Here is a 27,999-nt window from a genome sequence, read left to right as displayed (position 1 = left end):
TAATGAGTGTTGTTGTTGTTATGGTAACTATTATTTTGTTAGATCTACATCTATCAAATCTGAAATTTTGATACAAAATTTCCCGAGATCAGCTGTTCTCTTTCAGTAGAATTTACCTTTTACCTTGTTGCGAATATTGACAGATCATATTTATTGCGACAGTCCAATGCCAACATAATTAGGAATGTTGGCACACATGGGATGGATTGTGCTCGAATGGCGACTATTCGGCTTCAATGGCAGTATAGAGTCTCATGCGGCAATACAATGAAGAGCGCTCGATATTCCCGCAATTTTAAAGAAAATCAATTTGATATTCTACTATCCAACAGAATAACAAAACTGATATCATAGTCAGCAGAATTTGATAAATTCTCAACAATCAATTACTTCAAACTGAGTTGATATCGGAAAACGGAGAGACCATGTAAGCGATTCCTAATAATGTATTCCTCTAATAAGCCAGTGTGAATATGAATTTGAGATACCCCCTATACACGGAGTAACAAAATGAGGCACAATAAAGGAAGAATAATAAGTATGTTCTACGCACAGACACGACTACAACACAATTATTTGGGTGCATTGACGGATGCTCGTGCATTGTCGGCTCAGTACACAACTATTGTTACATAAACAATTGTCGGTATCCTGTAACACATTCATTTTTTATTGCTAGGAGTGGTTATCAGAGTCAGTTGATGTGGTCATATAGGGCGTTGTTTCTATGCCGTGCAAACCGTGCCCAAATTGACAAAGAGGGACCGTTCCTAATCAAACTGTTTGGTTTCCACTAGGTTCCAGATGTACACCATGGTCACTGCCGAATAAAATTTGAAATATTTAATACCAAGAGCGTTTTAAAATCTACAGTGAATAATTTTCATCAGCCTCATCCGTACCATCGCTTTATATACATATTCATTTGTATAAGAAGACTATTTATATGAAATGATAGAATTTTATACTAAATATAATACATACATTATACATACAAACAAACGAGCCTGCATACATTTGTGTGGGTATTGGAAAATGATGCTGTCCGTATCAGCATCAACACTGTCGTCATGACGACCGAATTGTACTACCAAGCGTGCACCATAATATGTGATGACAGAGTGCAAATAGCGAGTCGCAAGTGTGATTGCATTATCAGATTACTTTAGGAAAACTCTCCCTCTACATGCTTTGTGCTGTAAGGGCGTATTGCTGTATATATCGCGTTTCAGTGGCTACAGTTTGCGGGTAATACGGCAGTGCATCGTAGGCGCTGTCAGTGTATTAAACCTGTGCCATGACAGGCGTTGACAAACCCTGCCATCATGACTGCGTTGCCGATTTGAGAGAAACACGAGTCCATTTTCAAAATTACTTAAATAAGGAGTGAGATCGAGCAGACGGCGAAAAGCCAAAACCTCATTTAACATTCGTAAAGAAAAATTGAATTGTCAAAGTATTTATATTTGCATGAGACAGTACGTGTCATGAGTTGCAATACAATGTGCATATTTTTAAATGACAATGATCATGAAAATATCCTTCACAAGACTCCAATTACCGTGTTTGCAAGTCTACTTTTTGAAATAGGAATAAAACCCAACTACCTTATCAATAACGGAGTTGTATGTATGTATAGGTATATATATATGAACATATACATTAGATTATATAATTAGAGCCTAATACATATGTATTTTTTAAGAAACATTTCACCAGTATAGAATAAAAGAGGTGTGTAGGAGATAACAATTATTGAAAGAACGTTTCATAAAAGTATAAGTCACAAGCACACACGTCTGGATAAATCATAAAGCGCCGTCAGCATCATGGTCAGATCTTGACTTAACATTTCATTAGGTGCAATATTTTTTTCCCCATGGAAGTTAAAGAATCAAGTCTTCATATCCATCGCAGAGTTTTCCATATACTTTCCAAAACAAGCCTAAGAAACTTATATTGTGAACTGCCTTCTGTAAGGATTCTTCACAACTTTCAATGGTATTATGAAGTAAGTCTTAGGTCTAACTGTCACCAATGCAGCCGTGTTAAATATTAACCAGAGGAAAGCAGCAAACAAATATTGACTGGTGACTCAATATATTTTCCCCTTGTATACGTCACAGCCGTGTTAATTCATTCCTTTCGAAGCAAGTGTTTCTAAATTTCGTTACAGGGTCAAGTGGGTGAATTAATACTACATTGCTCAGCAGAACGTAACTTTGATGTAAAAGAAAACCGCCTACTCGATCTCTATAGTTCCTAATGTATTTATGATTTGGACATTGTGGTGTTTGGATTTCAATAAACCTGACCAATTATGGTCTTATTTAAACGAATATTGGCCTCTTCGGAAAGGGTAAAGGTACTTTATACCGCAAGGCCCTGTCTCTAAATTTTATGACTGTGATCTCCTTTGGAGCTCATGCCGTGCTGAGGTACTTCATCATCGGTCATGGGGCAATCCAATCAATTATGTATGTAAATGACATATTGTCATATCATCCATCAAAATGTTATACTCACCAATGCAGTAAGCATGACACTAACGAACGTATTGAAATGTAGTTTGTGACTAATCGACAACAGTAGGAAAAATGCATATCTATACTACAAAGAAAATATTGTTACCCTATGGAAGGCGCACTTTCATAAGTATGTGCACATACACATAATGCATATATATATTATATAATCTATATTATACAGTATTTCATTTCTACGGTCACAGTGTTCTCTTTGTTACAAACTCCATTTGTTGAGTTCTACTGAAAAAAAAATAACTGTATGAAGTTATCAAGTTTTGCACGTATTATCCCGGTATTTCATACTTAATTGGACATGTATAGCATTGCGTTCTCCTTGTTCCTATAGATTGCGTTGCTGTATAACTTGTCTTGTCTGTAGTGCTGGAGATGCACCTTTGTATATCATTGCGTTGGACAGCAGTAAAGTTATGGTTGAACGTATCGATGTATATTCCGAAAAGCTGGTTATTAATTAACATGCAATGTTAATTGGCCTACGTCGATAATCCATTAGGAAAACAGGATCCCAGATGACTGCTATGTTCGTTATCTCGCGATTACGTAATCACGAAGGGTGTGGACCTGTGATGATTACTACGGACGAAATTTTTAAGTTCATGGATCACCGCGCACTTTTGGCAAAGAAATTGGGAAGGGCATCCATAGCGCTGTGCACATATAGATCTCATATTATGTGGGTAACTTAATCCTTTGAACACAAAATTTAACACTGGTGTTGGTTCATTTAATAAACTTTAACCAACAGCAAACGAACAAACTAGCAACGTAAGCTGACTGAGCATTATAGAAATGCTCATAATCATTTTGGATAAATCAACATTCAAGCATTTGACATTTTGAATATGATCCTATAACACGTTTTGAAGATACCTCTGAGCAAAAATGTCTTCATATTGATAGTAAACCTTTTTACAAAAAAAGTTCATGCTGATACTCTGTCGCGATATGGGGAACATTGACTATGGTATAAATTGATCAGATATTTATTTGTTGTTTTTTCATTCAGTTCTAATCGCAATTATAAAATCTTCATTAGCATGCAATGCAGTGATATAGATTTATGATTTTTTTTGTTTCAATTTTTTAACCTTAAAGATGAAAACATATTAAAACGAAGCCTGAACAAAAAAAAAAAACAAAACAACAACTATCCAATCAGTATTTCAAGTTCCATTCATGATGCTGCATTTCTGCACAATGAATTGGTGAAGTTGATGTAAACGCAGGGCTGCGTTCGTTTCATTTGTTGGCAGAATTTAGTTACTAAAATATCAAACTACATAGGCCTACATATACCGAGAAAAAAAAAAGTAAACACTTTTTCAAGTTTATATTTCTCATAGAATATTTTAGTAAAAGTTGAAGAATTATTACCATTTGAAAGGTAATTTAATTGGCTATCAACCTGATAGGTCAATAAAAAGTGAAACTTTGAGTGAATACCATTGGTTTCTATTCCAAGGCACAAAACAAAAAATAGCAAAAATTAACAAGTTGTCATTCATGCGTAAGTGCTTTTCCATTAAACAATAAGAAAAAAAGACAAATTTAACACAACAAAGAATATGAATTAAGTTGCAAAAATAAGCAAATGATCTTAATCTTTGAAGCCCAAAAGATCAACAAAGGATAAGAAGAATGGAGGATAATGTAATAATAAAGTAATAGTAGGAAGAAGCAATATTAATGAAAATAAAAAAGGAAAATTGTAAATAATATTTCGTTCTTGAATTTGTCTCATGAATTTTAGATTACTTAATCAAAAGAATAAAATAAAGATATTCTGTTTATTTAATCATCTTTGTGCCCGTACTCCTTATGTCATGTTTGAGTTGATATGAAATTCTTATTTTCCCCTTTTAGTTTCCCACTGTTGATAAAGAGAACGGAAACTTACTTTTGCTGTTTCACTCACGTCTCTCATAGTGTTAAATTGGTCTTTTGTTATTATTGCTATCTTGAAGGGCATTTTCAAACGTAAGAGAACATGTCAATTTTTGCAATTTCTACTTTTGTGCCTTAGAGGACAAAAATGAATGTGTTCACTCATGCGTAAAAATTTCCCTTGATATTGACAGACTAGGTTGATAGCCAATCAAATAATCTTTGATATGGTATGTGATACAGAGATTTTTTTTTCAGAATTTTCTAAGAAAGATATGAACTCGACAAAGTGTTTACCTTCTTTTTTTTTTTTTTTTTTGCTGGGTGTATTATATTATGACATGTGCTGACAAAATAAGTATATAAATCTACATTAAATTGACTGTACAGGCACACTGTTGATATCTTAAGGGCACATTGTAGGTATTATCTTGAACCCAAATGTATTTCCTATTGATATGAGTATACATGTTCAGAAAAACAAAAAGTTTAAGTACAAAACCTATTACGTAATTTCAATTGCTGAACTTTATACACTTTGATTGCTTACTGACTAATTGTCTCTAAAACAATTAAGCATGAATACCATTAAAGTAGTTTTGAAAAATTATCTTGTTTTTATTTCTGTTTGTTGTCATTGTTTCGTTTTACATTCAAGTGAATTCTGGATGTTTAACATGGCTGTGGTAATTTGATATATCTGAATGTTTTCTCAGTGTTTAAAGGTGTTCCGTGTAGAGAACTGCTCGTTCGAAATTCATAATCATTTCAGGGCAAATAATTCATTTTGTCAGAACATGGCCACACCTTTTCAAAATTATGCTCTCTTCGAAGTCGATGTGAACTATAGAGTTTAAATGCGCAATTGTAGAGACCTGCGTAAAAGATCCCTATATTCAAATATGCACCATAGTATACCATTATGTTCACCTTCTTTATGTGAAAATAAGAATGTTTTGTTTAATTTTGATTCGAGTTCAGGAAAGATATTAAAGAGAACATTGCCGAAAATGTGGAATAGGTTGTGGATAGATACCATAGACGGACTGATAATGTCCATGTATATCGCCTGTTGGTATAAGATCAATATTATCTGATTAGAATGTCGATATTACCCACTTACATTTCTTTTCTTTTTGGGGGAGGTATGTGCATGTACTGTACGACAATTCAAAATTTGCCGCTTAGAAGGCAGGCGTTGGCAAGGCAGTGCGATAAAACTTGCGAAAAGTCTAAGCATTTTCCCCCTCCACCCAATCTTATCTGATAGGCGATTAGTAATGTGCATCACTCTTGGAGGTAGAATCAAAGCCTTGAATCGCTGTTAATGATTAACAGTGCGATGACCCCAAAATTTAGGTTCTGGCAGAGTGCTTTTTTTCATGACGTAATGCAACAGAAATGTCCCCAACAGAGGGCAGGGCGTCATTTGGTCTCTTGTGTTACATAATATCGCCACGAACACACACACTATACGCAACAGGTAGTCATGCAAAATCATGTGCGTATCAGCGTTACTGCGCGTATGTGTATGTGCATAATATATGCACACATACATAAAAAAAATTGTAGGCCTATAAGCACACACACACACACACACACACACACACATATATGTATAATATATATATATATATATATATATATATATATATATATATATATATATATACGTAAGTAGAGTGTGAACTGCAATATGGCTGACAGTGCTCAACTATTTAGGAGCCCATGTAGTACAATATATAGTAGGATGGAAGGCGTTGCTTTATTAGTGACTTAGCTGGACAGTCTGTTTCGTCTGCTGACGAGGCTTCGGCCGAAACAGACTGTCCAGCTAAGTCACTAATAAAGCAACGCCTTCCATCCTACTATATATTGTACTATATATATATATTATATATATATATATATATATATATATGTTATGTGTGTGTGTGTTTGTGTGTGTGTTGCATAGAAACTTGATTTGCTAGATGTAGACCTACCATGAGTCTGAATAAATTGATTGAAGCACAGATAATTCAGCTCTCTTTACAATACTCCAAGAAATCTGACGTGGCCTATGTTATATGCCAGGAACGCTTATATAAATGATTATATAAATGTATACAACTAGATAGTTAGACAGAAAGATAATGCATACACTGTATTGATTTGGTAACCATCTTTAATTCGGCATATCACTTATTTTCTGAGGTCATTCAAGTTACTATTGACAGATATACTTGCACTGCATCCTTCAACAAAGAAGGTGTTCATACAAAATGTTTAATGTAAGTTTCTAGACATCTTTAAAGACAGCATACTAAAATTATTGGTAAATCAAACGTCGTCTTGCTTGTGGCAAACTTCGTGAATGTCGTACTTGTATCACATGACGGAAACTTCTCGTTCAAACACGAGCCTTGCAATATGTCGCTTGGAATTTACTTAGGAATGGTGACGTAACAGTGATGAAGGGTACGGTTGTCATGATGATATTGACAACAATCTAAATATAAACATTGAAAGACTGTGTGATCGCAAGAGGATGAGACACTTTAGATAGCAGGCGTGACGTATAGCGGGTAGCATTGCTCAAGATCCGTTTATGCTCTCGCCCCTCAAAATCATCATTTTCTTCGTGTCTTCATTTTCAGACCAGGCCCTTTCAACAACAAAAGCAAAATGGTAGCCGGTTGTGGACCAAAGATCGCCAAGCTCATTCTATTCATTCTAAACTTTTGTGTGTGGGTAAGTCTTTCACTATGCTTATCAAATTCTATAACGTCATTTTCGGGATCCTTTCAACGGTTAATCAAGGAATTCATGCATGTAGATTATTACATTAAAAATACTGACGATGGCATCTTGCAGAGATGCAACTTGAAGTAATACAATTAATGTGGAGATGTTATATCGAGCTTCGATGACTTGTCTGCAGCAGTATATACACTGACTTGAAAAAGGGAAAGTAAAAACCCCACAACAACAACGCTGGAAATAATTGTTTCCATGACCAAATGGAAACAGAAATCCCAACAGAAGTAACGATATTTACAGGGATAGGCAGAATGGAAATAAAACAAGGTTCAAATTATTATTTACTGTTCCAGAGGCACCATTATAGCATTCGATGACTTAACAAAGAAAAAGAATGTTTTTAATACTGCAGCTGTTAGTTTGTTGGGTTGGTTTTTTTTAATTACCCCTGTATACAATTTGTCCTCGTACTGCCAAGATTGATTTCGAACTACAAGTCTTATTTTACAAGTGTTTTATTGTTCTGGAGCTTGTAACAGATAAGCAAATTCTTTCATTATATGAAGGAAGAGCATTAGGGTGAAAAAAAAAACTTTAAAAAATGGGGATGAAGAGATTTGAAAATCATGCATAAAGTGACAATGTGCCCACTTTTCTCTCTGTTTTGAACACTGACGGCATCCACAAACATTCCTTGTCAACAATTCGATAAACATGAATACGAGCTGGCTTTCTAACATGCTATACAGCCTGATTACAAACATAGTCCATCAGGACCATGTTTTAATAAGAGATATAATTGATTATATAGTTGATTTGTATGGTAAGTCTATGGCAGCCTGTGTGGTATAAAGGAATAATAGGGGATTATATCTTTTGATAAAACAGGGCCCAGCTCGAGTCAATATAAGACGAATGAAACGTTCATGTCCCGGCAGTCAGAGACTTCCATAGCTGTATTGTAAATTAGGATTTCATGTCAACTCCTATGTATCTCAGTTGGTATTTCCTAGGCCTACTTATACGTCACAAAAGAAAATCATCATTATTGTGTATAACAAAAAAACAACAACAACCACAAACTAGACATAAGTGAACGACGGGTGAAAGGATAACACATCCTCTTGGAATAATTTCAATAGTGGAGCACTGAAATTATTTCTTATTTACTCGCTTTTTAATGTTAAACAGATATTACTTAAATTCATCTTACTAGGGAGAAGTCCCTCGATATCCTAAACTAATAGCACCCTTTATACTTGAAATATAAATCCAACTTGTCAAAGACGAATAAAAAAGAATGAATCGGGCCAAGGACGATTTCGCCTCCATCTACTGGAATTAGAAGCCTTGGGATTAGAAGACATGGAGGGGTATTCTTACCCCCCCCCCCCCCGATCTTGCTTTTCTGCAGTCGTGAACTTCCTTGTCCTATCCAGGGTTCGAAATTAGGGGTGGCCCAGTGGCCCGGTGGCCCTGGGCCACTAACATTGATGCTGGGCCACCTCATTTCCCCATAAAAAAAAAAAAAAGTTATCTATATTGATGGCCTAATCTTGCAACTAAGATCCCAGTGGATTTTACGTTCCTTTTTTTTTTTTCAGGGACAATGCAATTCTTTTTCACGCCATAAAAATTCAGATTTACAAATTTTAGTGTCCCGAATGGGCCACATGAGAAACATTACAGTGTCCAGTTTGTCCTTTTCATAAAGTTTTATTCAGTAACCGGGCCCTTTCACACGTCACCTAAAAGGCAACATTAAAAATGTCACCAACGCAACGCCTTTATTTATAACAGGCGGCGGGAATTATTCTGATCTCCATTGGGTCGTGGATCACCGCAAAGCAACAGGACTACACGGATCTCTTTTCGGAGGATACCATCCTTATAGTCACAGGTACGACGATAGGTGTGGGCTGTTTTATCTTCATCGTCGGCTTCTGCGGGTGCTGCGGCGCCGTCAAGGAAGGAACATGTCTGCTGAAAACGGTACGTTGGCGCCGCGAGTGCGGCGTTGCGTGTGGTTGAGTTTGTGCGTGTGCGTGTGCGTGTGTATACGTTTGTGCGGATTTGCATGTGTGTGTGCGTTTTATTATTCATACACATACAAAACATACACACATATAAAAAGTAACATTGTGTGTGTTTCATCAAACTTTTTAGAAAAAAAAAAGAGTTAGATTTATAAATATTCTTTGAGAAATACACATTTTTGGTCAGTGCATGTAAAAATCCGTTTATTTTCCGATAGATGCATTAAATGCGTAAGACCCAGATGTGCTACTCTCTTATTAACACAAACAATTTCAGAATATTATGTTATCACACAGATTCATTCAAACTAAACTCCAAAATTTACGACTTGGTTTTGACAGACATAATTCATGGTCCTTCATTTGCAAACAAGAACTAGGGACATATTCACACTTTTTGGGGTATTATGATAGAATATTAAACATATATATATATATATATATATATATATTGAAAAAAAGTATAACAGTCATGTTAGGGTGTAACAGAAATTAGAAATGATAAGGACTCGACAGAGAGGACTGTCGAAATTCAGTTCGAATTAAGTTTGTTGGGCCTTTTATAACAATAATTAAATCGTTATCATTCAATCAACTAACCGGATTGATCAGTCCATAATTTGTGAATATGTGCGTGCATTTATGACATGCATGTATTTATGCGGGCGTCCTGTTTTGTCGAACTAAAATGTTTGAACGCGTTTTGCTTCTTTATTGAATGTTTGACTACAGTTTTTCCCTCTTACTCTAATTCCTTACAGTATTTCTTCTTCATGATCCTGATCATCTGCATGGAAATCACTGCTGGAGTTCTCGCATTTGTCTACGATGATGAGGTAAAATTCCCCACACAGCTATTTGTGACCCTGCATCACAAAACAAACAAAAAGTCGCCAAACACGGATTCTTAGTTAAGAGCAGATTCTGAAAGAGCAGACTCTAAGCTTTAAAATGATGTATAACTCAATTCAAATGAACTTCCCTAACCTATCTAAATACTGGAAAGAAAGCACACACTCCGGAAAAGTGTGAACTGAGAAAAGAGGCTCTGAAGTACAGCGTCTATTCAAGCAGTTAATTGTTACCAAGCTGTGCTAGCTGTGCGATGAAAGGGACAAAACACAGGATGTAAACCACCAGAGCAACAACAATGAATAGATTATCAGATTAAACTGAAATCAAACATTTTTAAACACATTTTGTCCATGATTAATGCCAACTTTCAAGGCAGTAGCATTATCCTTTCAAAGGTTATTAGACTTGAAAGTGAAGAGTGTGCAAAGGATTTTAAGAAATGAAAATGGGCCTTTAAGACATACCTGATCATTCTACCCTCCTTCAAAAAAGGGTTGTAGAAATACTGCTGGAAACACACTTTCCCATTCATGTTATGATCCCAAATTACAGAATAATGTAGAAGGATAGCTCTTTCAGAAAATATGAACAACTCAAGATTGACTCGGTTGACCAATTTCACCTTTTTTGAGCCCTCACATAAAATCAAGGGGTGCGACTTTTTGTTCGTTTTGTGATGCACGGTCACATTTTGTAAAAGTTTTCTGCATCGGAACTGCTTTGGGCAAATACATCATATGGCTAAAGTTGGTTCTTAATGACTATACACTATTGCATAATTTATTATTGATTCATTGCTGGTAGTGGTATCTAGTAATATTCTGAAATAATCATGATATAGCCATTTCTCTCTAATTTCCAACATAATTATGTATCACAGGAAGAAGTAAAGAGCATCGAGAGTAAAGAAAAAGTAAAGAAGTTGAATTATGGTTTTCAGTAATCTGTCTTTGATTATCATCATCCAATCATTTCAGAATAGTTACCATCAACATCAAAATAACTGTTAGCATTGTTTATAGATTGCACTATAATACGTATGCTTGAACGACCATCATTAAAACGAAATAGGGAAGGGCGAACATAACTAATCGTTGTGTACATGGCACCGTTGTTTTACAGGCAGTTTTAGTTTGCATTGCAAGTAAATTAATCGGGTACATTAATGATCATGACGTATTATCAAAAAAGAGAGATTAAAGTATTAAAGCTATTGTCAGTGATTGTGTTGCAGAATGCATGGCTTAACCTCTTTCGTGTTTTTTTTTTTTTGTTGTTGCATTGTCTTTGTACTCACAGGAATGTGTTCACGTGATCATTTTCCTTTGCTGAGTCATTCGTTATGTCTTACAATGATACAGAAAGCAATTAATAACAGCAAATCAAAACATTCTTCTCCTAGTTGGAACAAAGCATGTTGGAAGGTATGACCTACACCATCAATAACACTTACGGCCAGACTGATGCTGCCACAGAGTCCGTGGACGGAGTGCAAGAACTGGTAAGCAAATGACGTCATAAAACGTTGCGCATTGCATGCTGGGACTGATAAACAGAGGGCTTACATTAACCCATCATGCTAAATTTGAAGAAAATAGAGTAATCTACAAACACGACAAATGTCCTGCTGTTATTTTCATGAACCTCAAAGAAAACCAGCGGAAGTGGTTGATCCAAATTGGTCAATAATATGCTACGTAGTCAATATTAATGAGTCAGCAAATGTTATAGGCCTATGTGGTATCTGATCTGATTGGCTAACCAAAATAGACTGAACCACACATTTTGATGAAAACCACGCACTCCGAAAGTTGCTGGTACTAGTGACGCTATAGGTCAAGTGTACCGTCATTAACGACACTTTCAGTCGTATTGATATTCTATTTTGGAATTATGGTGAGTAATCGATATCTATTGACCTTGTTCGAAATCTCAAGTATAATCATGATAATAATATGTTTAGAATTAATAGGCCTATACCTTACATACCACTGAAATGTAGGTGATTTGCGATGATGGAATTTTACCATTGTTTGGTCTGTTAATGGATATATATTATTGTTGAATAACTGTTATTTCTTTTACAGAACATTTGTATGCGGCTCATTAGAGGCATCGATACGTGATGTCAACGTCCAAAAGATAAACATGCTTAAAATCTTAAAGGTCCTGGCTTTGGGAACACTTATTTCAAAAATGTTCAATGTATCATTTTTGATGCATATAATATGTGTAGGTCAGTTGTATCACAAAACATTCTACCTTATAACATTTTTTGCAATAACGCCTGATATATAAGGAGATACTATTTTTCTCATTAAACCATAACTGTAGACGGTTTAATCTGGAAACCTTTTTATCATAATTATATTGTTCACATTTTTGCTTAACAATACTTAACATGGTTATACTGGTTCAAATTTTTGCATTGGTTATTTCTATCCCAATCTCACATTTTAGAACTATTTTGAAACACTATAATGCTGGGTTTTTGGTTCATCTGCAAATGGCAAATAATGCCTTTAATAATTATCAATCAAAGTATCAATTACATGTGTTAATCTCAGGCAGTGTGCCCTTTGTATTTATATGATTTCAACATTGTTGCATCTAACTCTGTTATTTCCAGAGTGAGTGCAGAATTCATAGACATGGTCGCCCCACTCCTGAAAAAAGAAGAATAAAAAGTACACAAAAATTGTGGAATAATCATTGAGAACATATCTTGCAATAGTATTGATGCATTCCTTTATACAAATATATCTCTCACGAAAGTTTGATTGCTGTGGAGCTACTAGCTACGAAGATTACAAGTACGCGACGAACTTCGCTTCGAACCTGGCCGTACCGACGTCGTGCTGCGTCGACCAAAACAACATAGCAGCCTGCCAAAGTGGAACCAAAGGTGTACCCGACAACCCAACTCAAGTCCACCAGGAGGTACGTATCCATTGTTAGGCAGCATCACGCAGACTGAAAATCTGAAAAACTGCATGGTGGTTAGGGGCAGGGCCGGCGCGATACGTTATTGAAAATGGGGTGGGGGTAGTTTATATTTCTGGAGCCACTTCCGGGTTTCGCCAGCTGACAATCAAAAACAAAACAAAACAAAACAAAAAAACAAACCAAAACAAAACAAAACATGAGGCAAATCTCGCGTTTGAAGAAGCTACACCCCTGTAGACAATGCCAGTGTATATCTTGGCAATCAAGGACTTAAAAACCAAAGATATAAAACACCTGTTTCTTGACCCTGGCCTAATCTAAGCATTAGTCATCGCCACAGCGCGGGGGGGGGGGGGGGGGGAGGGGGCACCCACGAGAGGAGGAGATTGTTTTGGTTTTGGCATGGGCTATGTAGCTCTATGGTATACATGCAGGTGGTCGATCTGTGTACGCATGCATTGTTTCGTTATTTATGGGTCAATTTTTTTCGTTCGAAATTTAAAACGGATGACCATAGCATTTGTCAATAGAATATAAAATTGAAAACTTTAGAAAGAATAGAGAAAATTGAGTTCACTTTGAATGGTCTGCCACAGGCAGATATCCTTATCATGCTCTTACGTAAGATGCTGTTGTTGTAGTCATTAAACCCTGGCTTGGCCTCCAGGTTTGCCACGCCTGAGTAGAAAGTTATTTTGCAATGGGCAAATACATATCCTCCCACTTCTCAAACGAGGACTCGTTAGGGGGTATAGCACCCCATCAGCTTCGTTTGCCAATGGGGTCTTGTCTCAAACGGGGGTTTGACGGCATGACAAAACAAAAAACAACAACAAAAAAAGATGTCCGTCAGTTCAATTTTCGGGTGCAACTTCCGGGTTTCTTTAACTCACAAGAAATAAAGAAAAGAAAAGGAAAGAAAAGAAAAGAAAAGAGGAGAAAAGACCTTATACACGCACTTTTCTGCTTTTCAGCTGATAAGCAAAAAGAAAAAAAAAAGAAAAACTTATAACCACATTTTTTTCTGTTGCCACTTCTGGGTAAAAAAGGGGGAGGGGGTACCCTCTGTGTTATGCGAGGGCCCTTAGAGGAGCATGCAAATAATCATAATACTGCACACTAGAGAAAAAACCTGACATAATATTTCTCAAAACAGTTGTAATGGTATCGATTTCAGAAAAAAAAAATTGTAAAAAAAGCCTGATAAGCAAACACAAAAAGATTACTGTAATACTATTATTTGTGGCGCCATTGGCTGTTACAGTTTTGTGCCTGAAGCCGTTATGCAATAAGTATGTATCCTATCCGAATTAATACCTATTACAAAACACACACACAATGTAGCTCTTCCCTTATTCAAAATGTCATAACTTTTGAACGAATCGGATTTTAGCAAAAGAATACGGCAGGGATATTTCTACATTAATCTTAATAACTAACTGCAGTGTGAAAATGAGAGTGATCTGTTGAGTCATGCTTGTTTGAGCACACATTTAAGGAAAACGAACACTTTACAGAAGGCACAAAAGTCATTATATTCATGTGTGAAATTGTTTGTTTCTGTTAAATGTTTATCAGTCATTGTTTTATCATCCATTGTTGACCCCCGTCCTTTATACCATATCAATTCAATTCAATTCATTTATTTTCATTCTTCTTTTCCAAACAAAACGTAACACTGCAACTGATGAGACGTAACACATAATAAAAAACGCAACACGTAACGTAACACATAATAAATCTGAAATTACATCATAAACATAAACATTCAACTTTGCAAAAGATATATGATACAGATAAACAAAGTAATACATACTGACAAAAAAAAAATAGAAAGCTATGCAAGCTTGTATATTGTGAACCACTCAAAAAAGAATGAATTACTTACTTACAAACACTTATCACAGATATAATTTACGACAGGACGGAACTAAACAGGAGAAACAAAAAAGCATGGCACTACTTGACAGAATAGATGGAAAGAATGGAAGGAGAGAAAGGAAAAATATCAGCAGTACATTTCAGCACTTCTTGCTCCATTTCTTTTCACAGGGTGCTCACTTAACCACACAGCTCTCTCTCTCTGTTCACACGACTTGTGCTGTTGAAATTTCGTGTGGAAAAAAAATGATATGATGCCATTTCTTTCAATAAAAGTGTGTAACGAGTTTTGCAGTAACTGTTATCTGATGGTTTAACATAGTCATTCACCCTAAAATTGTGCTTGCTTACTTGCCAAAAAAAAAGAAAAAAAAAAAAGAGGAAATGTAAGGATATTGTAAGGGGGTCAAAAATGGATGACAAAACAACAACGGCATAAATATGTACCAGACACGGAATATCTCACAGTCTTCCTAAAATGACTCTTGTAAAATTTGATTTTTTTTTTTCTGGTTATATACATAAATTATATGCAATACATTGTATATTATATTTAAACAAAGCATTACAGATAATGAATATAATGGATGAATTAAACGCTTGTAGATAATACATGTACAAAATAAAATGTATTCATATCGGCATATGTAACGTTAAAGAATTACTTATTGCAGTCTAATCTGATTTCTTTTTGTTGTTGTTGTTGTTGTTGTTGTTGCTATCCTTACGATTCTCATTTAGGGTTGCGTTGCAGCCTCCGTAGATACTATCCAAGATAACTACCTGATCATTGGAGCGGTTTGTCTGGCTCTTCTTGTGTTTGAGGTAAGCATGATACCAGCCAAAGTGGTTTTAGTTAACACCAGCTCAAGAGGAGGGGGAGGAGAAGAGGGTGGGGACGTGGAGATGGAAATATTCAAGTTTTTAAACTTTTGACATGTAGAATGTCTGTTAACGCCGTCGCAGCCCATCGGCTACTTTATGTGAATCAACAGCATAACATGACGGCCCCATTCTTTTTTTCTAACACACAAGATGTGATTTCTATATAATTTGTATTCATACGTTTTGTTTTTCATGAGATAGTGTGAAAGAATATGAAAAACGTTGACATTACCTTATCTTGTTATATTTTTGTTATCTAACTTCTACCATTTTACCTATTGCATTGAAGTATTTATATAGGGTAATCTTCCCTTCCGAGATTACAAAACAAAGTTCCTGCAAAAAGGCACAAATCGAAGGCATAAGTAACATCACACTGCTTGCGTGTTTCTGTACATTTCTTTAACTTTGATATCCAAAAATAGTCGATTGATTCCTGTGGGATTCTATTGATAGGAACTTTCTCACAATTTTGGATGGTTATTGTTGTTGCATTTTTCTTCATCTGTAGGAGAAAACTATACATTTATTTCTGCATGAAGAACCATACACAGATTGCATCTCCGATTCTCATTCTTAAACACATGACTTCCACGACAACTCAGGTTCTTTATGTATATAATACAATGCAATATATGTGTTGCAGTGTTGCATTTCATGTGTATTTCTGAGGATACTCCTTGTAACTCCAGCACTTACCTGTACACTGAGGCGTGATTCTCCCTTCTATTTCACATATAAGACATCGGACCTAAGTTTTTCCCCATAGCTGATTTTCATTATGATCATGTTTGCTTCACCTTTCTTACATGAACCCGGTGTTTATTATCATATCCAACTTCCCCCCTTTTTTTCTCTAATTTGCATCATTAAGATGTTAATATTTGTCCTAATCCCATTTCTGTGGATACCACCAATCATTCAGAATATTACTTTTCCTATAACCAATTTCATAGATGATGACTGTGACAATAGTGTCATTACTTTTTGTTTTGTTTATGGTCGTATACAGCACGTAACTTGAAATCATCAACTTTGTCATTATTTTCATTGCTATAATAAAAAGAAGAAGAAAGAATTAACATTTAGATATTTCTGATGTTAAAGGTTCATGTTAAGCAAGACTGAAAAGCACCTGTGCCGACAGACCTGAGCAATCTAAGTCTACAATGACAGACAAAACTTGTGAAAGTAAATGTATACTTTCACCAAAATCTAACACGAGCTTTGTTAATTTAATGTATAAGTCAGCTGTAAGTCCTCTTCCGCCAGTTTGAAGGCATCTTTAGGTCTTGATGTTGATGGTGTATATGAAGCATTGACATGATTGAAAGAAAAAGTAATAGAATCTTGAGAGAGTAGAAAATTATATATCCCTTCATTTCTTATCAACCCGTATACCATTCCCGAACCTTGGCATTTCCTTGCACTGCAACATTTGGATTCATTTTAGTCCATTCTTTTCCATTTTCTTCCGCCCTGTCTTTCTCTCTCTCTTCTCATACGCAGATTCTTACGATGGTGTTTACATGCTGTGTTATTAGTGGAATTGAGAAGGGCGAATACGCATAAACGTCGAGCAATAAGGCATGTTACACGTATAGTGGTTTTATCCGTGCATGTCCTTGATGTTTTGTAAACGTGTGATATGAAAAGTGCTCCAGTGCTTGAAAGGCTTATCATTAGTACGCATTGTGCACTAGTGCAGGTGCACGGGATGTTCACATCTACTGTAGCTAAACTGTTTTCGTTAACCTGAGCACTTGTATAGATTACAATAATGATAATCTTTTATAAAAATGTTTTTTTTTTCATTTGCTTCATTCTACAAGCCATTGCGAAAAATAAACATTCTTAATGTTTTACATGTTTTTGAATATGCAATATACATGTAGTCTCAAAACGGTTATGAAGCCATTAATTTTACTGTTCTAAATTAAATGCTTTATATAATCTCGTCAAATTAGAGGCAATTTTGAATAAGGATGGACACGATGCTTCAAAAGACAATCGAATTTTGGATATTCATGCGTCAGAATGACCTTTTGATTTGTTATTAAACTGTGAGGATTTTAACCAAAATAATTATGATTTATGTGCTCTTTAACGAACATTACGTCTCAATAATTTTTTTTTTTTCAATGAATTTATGCATGCGTATATCTTGTGTTCTGTATACAATAATGTAACATGTATAGTGTGTTTATACATAATAGTTATATGCATACATACTAATGTACGCATATATACATACACACATACATACATACATGTATATTCATCTACTTACATTACCATGATTACATGAAAATCGGTTTCTGCTTCTGTACACAGGTTTTGACTCTGTGGGCCACGTGTTGTGTGATCAGTGCAGTCGGCGATAAGGACTATTGAGGATAACTTCCGGGTGTAAAACCAGCACGGCAATGCCAAACTGACCGCACTGCACGCCACGTATACAGAAATCCAGCTAAAAACCCCTTTTTGACAGTGTGCTCACTCTTACGAGTCTGTGATTTAAAAATATATATAGTTTTTAGAAAATATTGTAAAAAGAAATACTGCCCTTCGACATTTTACCCAATGTGACACAATGAAATGCACTTGAATAATTTTGAACACACATTCTAGGCGTAGATTAACAGATAAATCAAGTGATCTCAGTGAACTATAAGCGTTCCTGACCAAGACCGTAACATCGCCACGGTGACGTCACTACCGTTGACCATAGTAACATCATCACGGTGACGTCATACTGTAGACCATAGTAACAGGGTTTTTGTTGTTGTTGTTGTTTTTACCAATTCTTTATCGTAACATTTTTCTAGCAATCATTATCCTCGCAAGAAGAAACAAAATACTTGAACAAATAAAGGATTTGATCGCAAAAAAGACTTAACTCCATTCTTGTTGATTTAAGATATTTGCGATTAAAGCTCCTGCAAAGTAACAGAAGATAATAAAAACCTATTGAACATTCTTGATTTTAAGAATACATCGTATCTTTGTTATGGAACATTTTAGTGAAGTATAGAAAGGTTTTATTTTGTTCTATGTGATGATGGGCTTAACATAAAAATGTTTAAAAATGAGGTTAAAAAAAAAAAAGACTCGTTTTGCGATCAAGTCTTCAAATTTAATGGAGCCCACATGTTTCTTTTCTCATTATGTTCTTTTTGGCAAGCATTTAGAATGAATATATAAAATCCTGCCATGCGTAGGGGAGTTGTTAAAGTGTTTTCTATTCATTTCATATCTCAAACTGGGCGAGAAAAGGCATGACCTCATGTTTGTGTCACTTTGATAACTCCCAAAATTCTTATTGAAATGTTTTTGTTTTAAATGTTTGCCTGCTTAAGATATTCAATTTTGTGTGTTTCACATTTCGTATGAGAATCTGATTTTAAAATTTTTAGTTATACATTGCGTTTAATTTACCTTTGCTATTTCATAATTCTTTTAGTACATGGAAGATAAAAAAGGCATTCTGTACAGGTTTTCACACTTTAGCACTCAGTCGCATTAAATGTTTACCTAATAACTGACGTAATCATTATGAATACTTATGTAGGGCTACATCGCAACGTCGTGGACATCATTTACACACACAAAAAAAAAATAATTTACAAGAAAAAATCAAATAAGAAAATGTCAATAGTAGAGAATCAACTTTCTATTCGATAAACGTGGTAAAGTTGTACAAAGGTTCTGCCGTTCTTGTTCGTAAATTATGATATATCTTCGTATAATCATGTGTACATTCCAATTTACGTGAACATTGCACATGTATTAGGTATGTAAGTATACACACACGTGATATGTACACTCGATATTATTCTTTTTTTCAGTTCAAATATACTTTATGTATACATGTATTTCTTTGAATTAAAAAAAAAATCTTGCATATGTAATGTAACCACTTGATTTTGTCCCCTTGAATGCAAAATGTAATGATTGTAATTATCCTTTGTTTTATTGATATCCACAAGAGAAAAAAAGAGAATAAAGAATTATTGGTAATCAGACAAACTTTCTTGTTTGCCCTCTGGTTGCTGTACCCCCGGGTCTTCATTAGATGAGGTGACGACACTGCAAAAAAATTGGTGTTAGATTTAATACCACGGGTGTTAAATCTAACACCAATCAAGTGTCAATAGAGGACCAAACCACAGGTGTAGAAAGTATGTTGTGATGGTGTTGAAAAGTGTTCACCTGGCACTTCATGGTGTTAATTTGACACTGCAGCTGGTGATACTTTTGACACTGCACTGGCGTTAATTGAACAATGACACTGCATGGTGTTGATTTGATATTGCTGGTGTTATAGTCAATGGTATAATACCCGCGCAGCTTCAATAGGAGACCACACCCATTGGTGTTGCTGTGGTGTAAAATGTGTTCACACCTTAAAAAAAATCAAGTATTTTATCGGAGAATTCTTGATCGTCTTGTTGAAGTTCAAAATCAACAAGAAAAACAGCAACTAAGGAACTATTAAAAAAAAAATCATTTTGAAATGACACCTGGAGGTGTTGATCGAACACCACAAACAATGAGCACGGAAAATAATACCAGCTCAGTGTTTCATATTTAACAACGGACTTTTTACAGTGGTTATTTAGTCATTGTTGTTGTTGCTTTTTCCTTATTTCTTCCCTTTCCATCTGACAAAATGGCTTGATACCCATGTTTAGCTGCACAACATAGTCTAATAATGGGTTCCAGTTGTATGTACGTGAAGCGGACCACTTCATACTGTAAATCACCTCGCTCTTTTACAACGAATGAATAAATGAAACGGGATATTTTAAGTGCGTGGGTTATGACTCTCTCACACCCCCATAGGGTCCTCCATTTAACCCACTGCACGCCGCATTAATTTCCATCCACAGGTAAGTGGGTGAAATTTGTTCACATTCTTGACCCATTGGGACAGAAAGTGTTAATATTCTATTGGTGCCTACAATGTATATCCCACGGACAGAGTGTTTTGCCTCTTATACAAGCAGTGGCGGATCCATCATGCGGGGGCGCACCGGCCGCGTGCCCCCTCCCCTTTATTTTCTATTAAAACGAAAGAAATAAAAAGAAAAATGGGAGGAGGCGTGTGCCCCTCCCCTTTAATTTTGTAAAATCGCCCCCCCCCCCCCCCCATCTTCACGGAATTCCTGGATCCGCCCCTGACAAGAGGACGGCATGCTAACACACAGTATTGCTATAACATCAGGGGGATCCCGCGTCCAAAACTGAGCCATCCAAATGACTGCGAGGCAGAAACGATACCGACTGAGCCACGTACATTACAGCCCTGCTGGAAAATCCATTCTGTTATCAAGATCACCACCCCCCCCCCCCCACACACACACACACATACACACACACATACACACACACTGCAAAAAGTCCGGTGTTAAATATGAAACACCGAGCTGGTGTTAAATTTCCGGTGCTCATTCATGGTGTTAGATTAACACCTCCGGGTGTCATTTCAAAATATAAGATTGTTTTTTTGATAGTTTCTTAGTTACTAAATTTCCTTAATTCTGTACTTCAACAAGACGATGAAGAATTGTCCGATAAAATACTTGATTTTTGAAAAAATGTGTAAACACATTTACACCACAGTATAACACCAGTTGGTATGGTCTCCTATTGAAGCTGGACGGGTGTTATACCATTGAAATTAACACCACCAATATCAAATCAACACCATGCGGTGTCATTAATGAATTAACTCCAGCGCAGTGTCAAAAATATCACCAGCTACAGTGTCAAAGTACACCACGAAGTGCCAGGTGAACACTTTTTAACACCGTCACAATACATTTTCTACACCTGTGGGTGTGGTCCTCTATTGAAGATTGATCGGTGTTAGATTTAACACCCATGGTGTTAAATCTAACACAGATGTTTTTACAGTGCACACACAAATTGCATTGCACTATACTCGGATATAGCATTAATAGAGACCAAACAATATTGAAAAGAAAAAAAAAGAAAAAAAACTGTCTATACGTATAGAAACCACCTAAAAAGCTCTGAAGTAATTAGTTAGAAAATGCACCGATAACAGTCGACAATACTTTGTCTCTGTTGAAAATCAAGATAATGTAGGAGTGGTTCCGAAGAAAAAGAGTTGCACACACACACACACACACACACCAGGAATGCAAGTACACCTGATCCAACTCGACCAAAGAGATTGTATACGGGCCTACTAGCTGATTGGTTTAGATACAGTCTTTTTGACCTTGACAAGTGTATTATGCACACAACACACCACAGGGAGAACTGAAAAACACTGAATTTACAATAGGACCGAGGAGACCGTCATAAAGACGGCATTAAAAAAATAGAATAGGATAGATAATGTGGGTACCGGCAGCTGGGAGAGAAAAGAAAGCATTCAAAACAAAGGAGAAGAGATTATTATTCTTTTATGGACCTGCTGAGCGGGTCACAAGACATTGAACTGCATGTTTCGCTTCCAGTCCCACATGGCTTAAATTATGACATTTATAGTGCTTTTGAATAGAATATCATAGTCTATATACCTATATTATCCATTTGGAAAGAACGTTTGGAAAGAAAATTAACGTGTCTTTTGTTCTTGGACGAATCATTATACCTATAGTACATTAGTCATTTCCCACATCCGAAAGGAACCTACACTAGCCAAGAGGACACCTCTGAAGAAGATGGTGTCATACCGTTATAACCCTTAAGGAAAGTTACTGATACCGTATTACAAAGTAGGCCTATAGTATAAACAATAAACCTATATAATAATATACATATATACATATACATACATATATATATATATATATATATATATATATATATATATATATATATATAAAATGATCAAGTTTAGAAAGTGAGTAAGAACATGTAGAAAGAGAAAACATTTATGCGGATATACGTTTTAGAGTAAAAACTGCATTTACCTGTCAAAATCTACAGTGTGTGGTGCTTATAATATAAAGCGATATTTTGGAGGCTTCTCTGGAGACACCACGTACATGGTGTACACTTGAAAAATATCTTTCAGAAATATTTTCAGTGTTTATGTCCTTGCATTATGACCGCCAATAAGATGCAAAGCCTCTTCTAACTTAACATGACACATACATGCAAATGTTAAGGCACGGTACACGGCTTATAGGAAAATTGGGTGCAACGAATAATAATAAACTTAATGTTTGCATGCGGGGGTGACAGAATGAATTCATCTGAAACAATTTTGATTTGATTTTATCTGAAAATTCAACTCAAACATACAATACACGTGTAAAAAAAAAGTTATCAACAATTGGAGAAAATATAGATTCTGTTAAAACGCACAAACGTGATTTTGGATTGACACTATAAAGAAACTCCATTGTGACCCCTACAAGGAAACATAATACACTGTTCTAATATTCTATTAACTTATTTGAGTATGAGATAATGACTCGCAGGTCAGATTATCATTTCATTACAAAGAAATCAGAGATTTATAAACAAGCCAACATTTCGCACTGTATAATGGTGAATGAGGCAGAGATTCTCTTATAGCAGTGGGGCCTATCATTCATTTTACATTAAAGAGGAAATCCAGTTCAAATATAAGATAGTCTGATAAAAAAAAAAGTGAAATGTTACGAATTCAACGGTAAAAATTTGACTGAAATCGGAGGAAAAATAAGGAAGTTATGAAATTATGAAATTTTTATAATCTGCCCCCCCACGGAAGAAAGCAGTAACTGCATAACTGCTGAGCTGAGATAAATGCGATTTTGTGTTTTTTGCAGATTCTTTAAAAACACAGAAACATTCAAAAATAATTTTGTGGTATGATTATGTACCATACCTAGTTGTCTAAAAATACCTAGAAAAAAAAATGTTTCCATTATTTTTTAAATGTTATTTAGGAAAATGCAGTTACTGCGGTGGCTCACCCTTGTTTCTGGGTAGTTTCCCCACGGAAAAAAGCAGTAACTGCAGACGGCCAGGAGTCTGCTGTTTTCCCCATGGAAAAAAGCAGTAACTGCACATGTCACATGACCATAGGAGGAGAATTGTTACCACCACCAGGTTATAAAGTTCTTCTACTTTCTGGTTAGTCTAGATCTATAAGATCTAGGACCTAACGCTAGACCTAGACTAGGTCTTGTCGATTGAATGGCATTCTGTGTAAAAATAAGGCCTACCCTAATTGAACTTTGAAGTGCCCGGCCTTGCCCCTGACACATGACCCTGGACTAGACAATAAAATATCAAGTCTCTTCGTCTTAGATCCTAGTCGAACTCTGACATTACACTTAAGCTAGACTACAGATCTATGCCCAATGTTAGTGCTAGACCTAGATCTATTACGTCAGATTAGGCCTACTGACATTTTATCTAACACTAAACAGTTAACAATAGGCCTAGATCTACTCTGTAACGTTAGATCTGGTACGCGGTAGACCTATAGGGCCTACATCTAACGTTAGACTAACGTTAGTGTATTAATACTAGTGCTCATCTCCCTTCAATATATTTTCAGCTCACCTAGATTTTCTGGTTCTGGCCAAAGCCATGGCTACCATGACTTTTCTTCTGCAATTCATGATAGATTTACAGGCATGCGATGCCTGGACCGCAGAAACTGTGTGACAGCATGGTTAGCACTGGCATGATCACTCAGACTGTACCAGACAATACTGTGCAAGTGATGACTGTGATGTGATGCAGTGTTTAGCTAGTTCACTTACTGTGCAGTATGCTGCAGAATTTACGCGCATGCAGCTAGCTGCACGCGTATTCTACACTCTGAGCGCGCTGAGTCTGCCAGGTTTGCTAGTCTCCAGAAAGAAGCTTTTTCTACAACTTGTCATATGATTCCCTGCGGGCAGAGTCAAGTTACTGGTGAAACAATCTTTTTTATATCTACTCCCCTAAATCATGGAAGAAACTGCTGTTTACATTGTTAAAAAAAAAAAATAGTAGAAAAAATAAATGGTATTAGGGAAAAAAATATACAGGAAGGACTATACAGAGTCTGAATGATTAGACTAAATTGTTAGTTACTGCTTTCTTCCGTGGGCTTTGTTAGTTACTGCTTTCTTCCGTGGGGAAACTTGCAAAGTTGAATCAACTGGATGCAGTTACTGCTTTTTGCAAAAGTGAAAAATTGCATTTTTGGTCACTTTCATTTTTTTTTGTGCAAAACTGACCTGTTAACATTGGAGAGCACTGGGTAAACTATTCATTTTTGCAAAAAAGTAAACATTCATAAAAATGTCAGTTACTGCGTTTTTCCGTGGGGGGCAGAAATTTCTCCAAAACAGTTCCTGTACAGTGGGTATAATTATGCAAATGAGTGAGCTAACCATGTCATACCCTCACAATTTCCCATTGATCGTGTACAAATAATTACGAATAATTATTCATTGTTTCTGTCGCTGAAGTCTGAAACATGTTATTCCTGGTTCAGAATAGTGGTCTTAGTTAGATATACGAGGATTTGAGCCTCAGGTATAATTGCGTTTGAATGAAAAACTGAAAATTTCAAAATTTTCTCTACAAACTATATACGTATGGTAAGTTGTGAGGGAAAGATATGCTCACTTTGCCATTTGCATATTCATATTGACAGTTCAAGAACTGTTTTCCCCAAAAATAGCGAAACTTCAAAATGTCATAACTTCCTTATTTTTTTTTTCGATTTTGGTCAAATGTATGCCGTTGAACTCGTAATATTTACTCTTTCTTATCACACTAACTTATATTTGGACTGGATTTCCCCTTTAAGTGTAAATTACAGAGAGGGGTCCTTCTTTTTCTTTGCCCCCAACCTGGATACTGCAGTAGGTTTTGGATAATATTTTACGATACTTTTTTCATCCATTTACAATAATGAATTTCAAAAGATAGTTGTTGTTTTTTTTTCTTTTCAGGCTTTATAAAACCATTCCTATAAGATATGATAACATTTTAGTTCTTTGGCACAGTATATTTTGTATAATCAGAGAGTATGATATCACACAATTATGTTTGACATTTTTTTTTCTTATTTTTCGGGTGCTATTCTGATTAGATTCAAGATTCAAGATTCAAGATTCAAATTTATTTTCATCAAAGAAACATAGAAATTATATACAATGTATATGCAGAAGATGTTTGTAATAATTGCAAAAAAAAACAACAACCGTGATTTAATAAAGTACATGTGAAAAATAGTAACAGAGGAAGAAAGCACAATTGTATTTTTAGATATATATTATAATAATATATAATACAAGTTAATTAAGGATGGGGATGGAAATGGAGGGTCCCATTGAGAAGCGAAGCTTGTACAATATGTGACCCTCAGAAAATACACAAGACAGCGAATAATAAATTAAGCTACAAACCAATATAAAAAATGAAATAAAATGAACAAAAACAGTGTCAACTGACATGAATTCATATTGGGAAGGAAAAAAAAAAGACACCACAGCACGTGCCATCGTGGACGCAAGCAAACTAGATTCCCTTATGTAAGAGTAATGATAGAATACAACCCTATTATTGCATATATATATATATATATATATATATATATATATATATATGACCTATTGGAACTATATATATATATGTATATATACATATTTATATATGTAATTATACCGGTAAGAATGCAGGAGAGAATAGACACAATGGTATATACGGACCAATAAGAGGAACATCTGAGGAGGACTTGTGTTTAACAGATTAATTTTTCTCTAATAAAAAAATAAAAAGAATACATAATTGTTACTTGACTGAGATGATAAAACGAAACTAATTCCGTTGTACGTTATGAGATATTCAATAGGAACAATTTTAACTTGTTCGTGAAGGAGTTCAAAGTTTGAGCTGTTTTTGTATTGTTATGAAGTGAGTTCCAATAGGTCCTAGAGATGCCATGTGTTCTGAGCTATTTTAGTTCTCAAAAATGGCAAATCGAAATCTATTTCGATTGCCTATTCGGATAATATTGTGTATAGATTAATTTCTTTGAAACATTGTTTCAAGTATATTTGGAAAATTGTTTTTATTATAATTATACATAAGTTGTCCTAAGTTGAACAAATACAAATCTTTAATTTGAAAAGAAAACAACTGAAATATAGGAATATGATCCGACGTCCGCGCTGGAAGCCAAATTGTCAGTGAATTTTTTTTTTAATCATTATATGAAGAGTTTGATTGCAAAAACCGATAAGTCCATATTTGTCAAATGGAGATATTTGCGATTGAAGATGAAGAAAAATAAAGAGAATAATAAGAAAATTTTTGCTTCTTTTGACCATAACTTCAAAAATGTACCTTTATATATGTAGTGACCAATATATCATTTAAAAGGTATTATTTTGTACTTTATGACAGAGACCGTACTTCGAAATCTTCAAAAATGGACTTATCGGTTTTTGCAAACAAACTCTTCATATACTACATCACCAAAGTTCTGTGAATGCAGTATATTGCTTTTACAACTGTAACAATTTTTCGTAAAAACAAAAACAAAAACAAAAAACAACAAACCAAACTCCAGCTATTTTTGCGCACCCTCCCTCTCTCCCTCTCTTTGTGTTTCTCAATTTACGTGTGCCTATGCAATATTGTATATCACTGTACAAGCTTTCTAACTTTTGGTCCTTCCTTACAAAAAACACAAAAGAAAAAAAATATTTTATTATTATGCAAAATTATATATTTCAGCTTCCTCTTTTCTTTTCTCTCTGATGCGATCACACATTTTGTTTCCAACACGAAAAACAAACAAAAACGTGCTAGTATTCAATCCTAGAATTTGTCAATTTTCCTCTTAGTATTTTCGCGATCTTTCAAAGTACTATCAAAGTGAAAGTGCCGCGAAGTCCACAACAGCTGTTCATCGATGACCATAAATTTGCTGATCCGAGGAAGTAGCACAATGCGGGTCAGCAATTCAACAAGATTTCACCCAAACAGAAAAACCGCCAAAATACGTTTTAACAGCAAAACTGGCTTATACTTGGTGATTGGGCGGTGCCACGAATGTGAACGAATTATTTTTCGGAATATCATCTCAAATATGCTGCGGTTTTTAGCCCATAAATGGCTATACGACGGGTGGGAGCATCGTAACCTGGCGGCGATACTCGCTACACTCGGAGCTCGCGGGTCGTGTGTGTGATGTGCAAGCGCAAAAGGGGAAGCTTCAACTGTGGGCCAGGGGAGAGGAG

General features: G+C 35.5%; 1 protein-coding gene across 1 annotated transcript; it reads left to right on the top strand.

Moving 5' to 3' along the window:
• The first annotated feature begins 7,100 nt into the window (after positions 1-7,100).
• On the top strand, positions 7,101-17,350 carry LOC140236089 (CD151 antigen-like). The gene is made up of 7 exons (XM_072316062.1): positions 7,101-7,166; positions 8,976-9,167; positions 9,973-10,047; positions 11,469-11,567; positions 12,842-13,006; positions 15,635-15,718; positions 17,288-17,350. Exons 1-7 carry the CDS (start codon positions 7,101-7,103, stop codon positions 17,348-17,350), a joined length of 744 nt encoding a protein of 247 aa, XP_072172163.1.
• The last annotated feature ends 10,649 nt before the right edge of the window (positions 17,351-27,999 follow it).

Source organism: Diadema setosum, chromosome 12 (genome assembly GCF_964275005.1).
Source record: "Diadema setosum chromosome 12, eeDiaSeto1, whole genome shotgun sequence".
NCBI classification, from domain to species: domain Eukaryota; kingdom Metazoa; phylum Echinodermata; class Echinoidea; order Diadematoida; family Diadematidae; genus Diadema; species Diadema setosum.
Note: the sequence above shows the minus strand (reverse complement) of the source record. Positions and strands in the feature narration are given on the sequence as shown.

Bases quoted from the DNA above. Each gene is read 5' to 3' on its own strand.
- LOC140236089 (XM_072316062.1), top strand. From the start codon at position 7,101: ATGGTAGCCGGTTGTGGACCAAAGATCGCCAAGCTCATTCTATTCATT. The intron at 9,168-9,972 runs GTACGTTGGCGC...AATTCCTTACAG, and splicing joins GAACATGTCTGCTGAAAACG to TATTTCTTCTTCATGATCCT. The intron at 13,007-15,634 runs GTACGTATCCAT...ATTCTCATTTAG, and splicing joins CAACTCAAGTCCACCAGGAG to GGTTGCGTTGCAGCCTCCGT.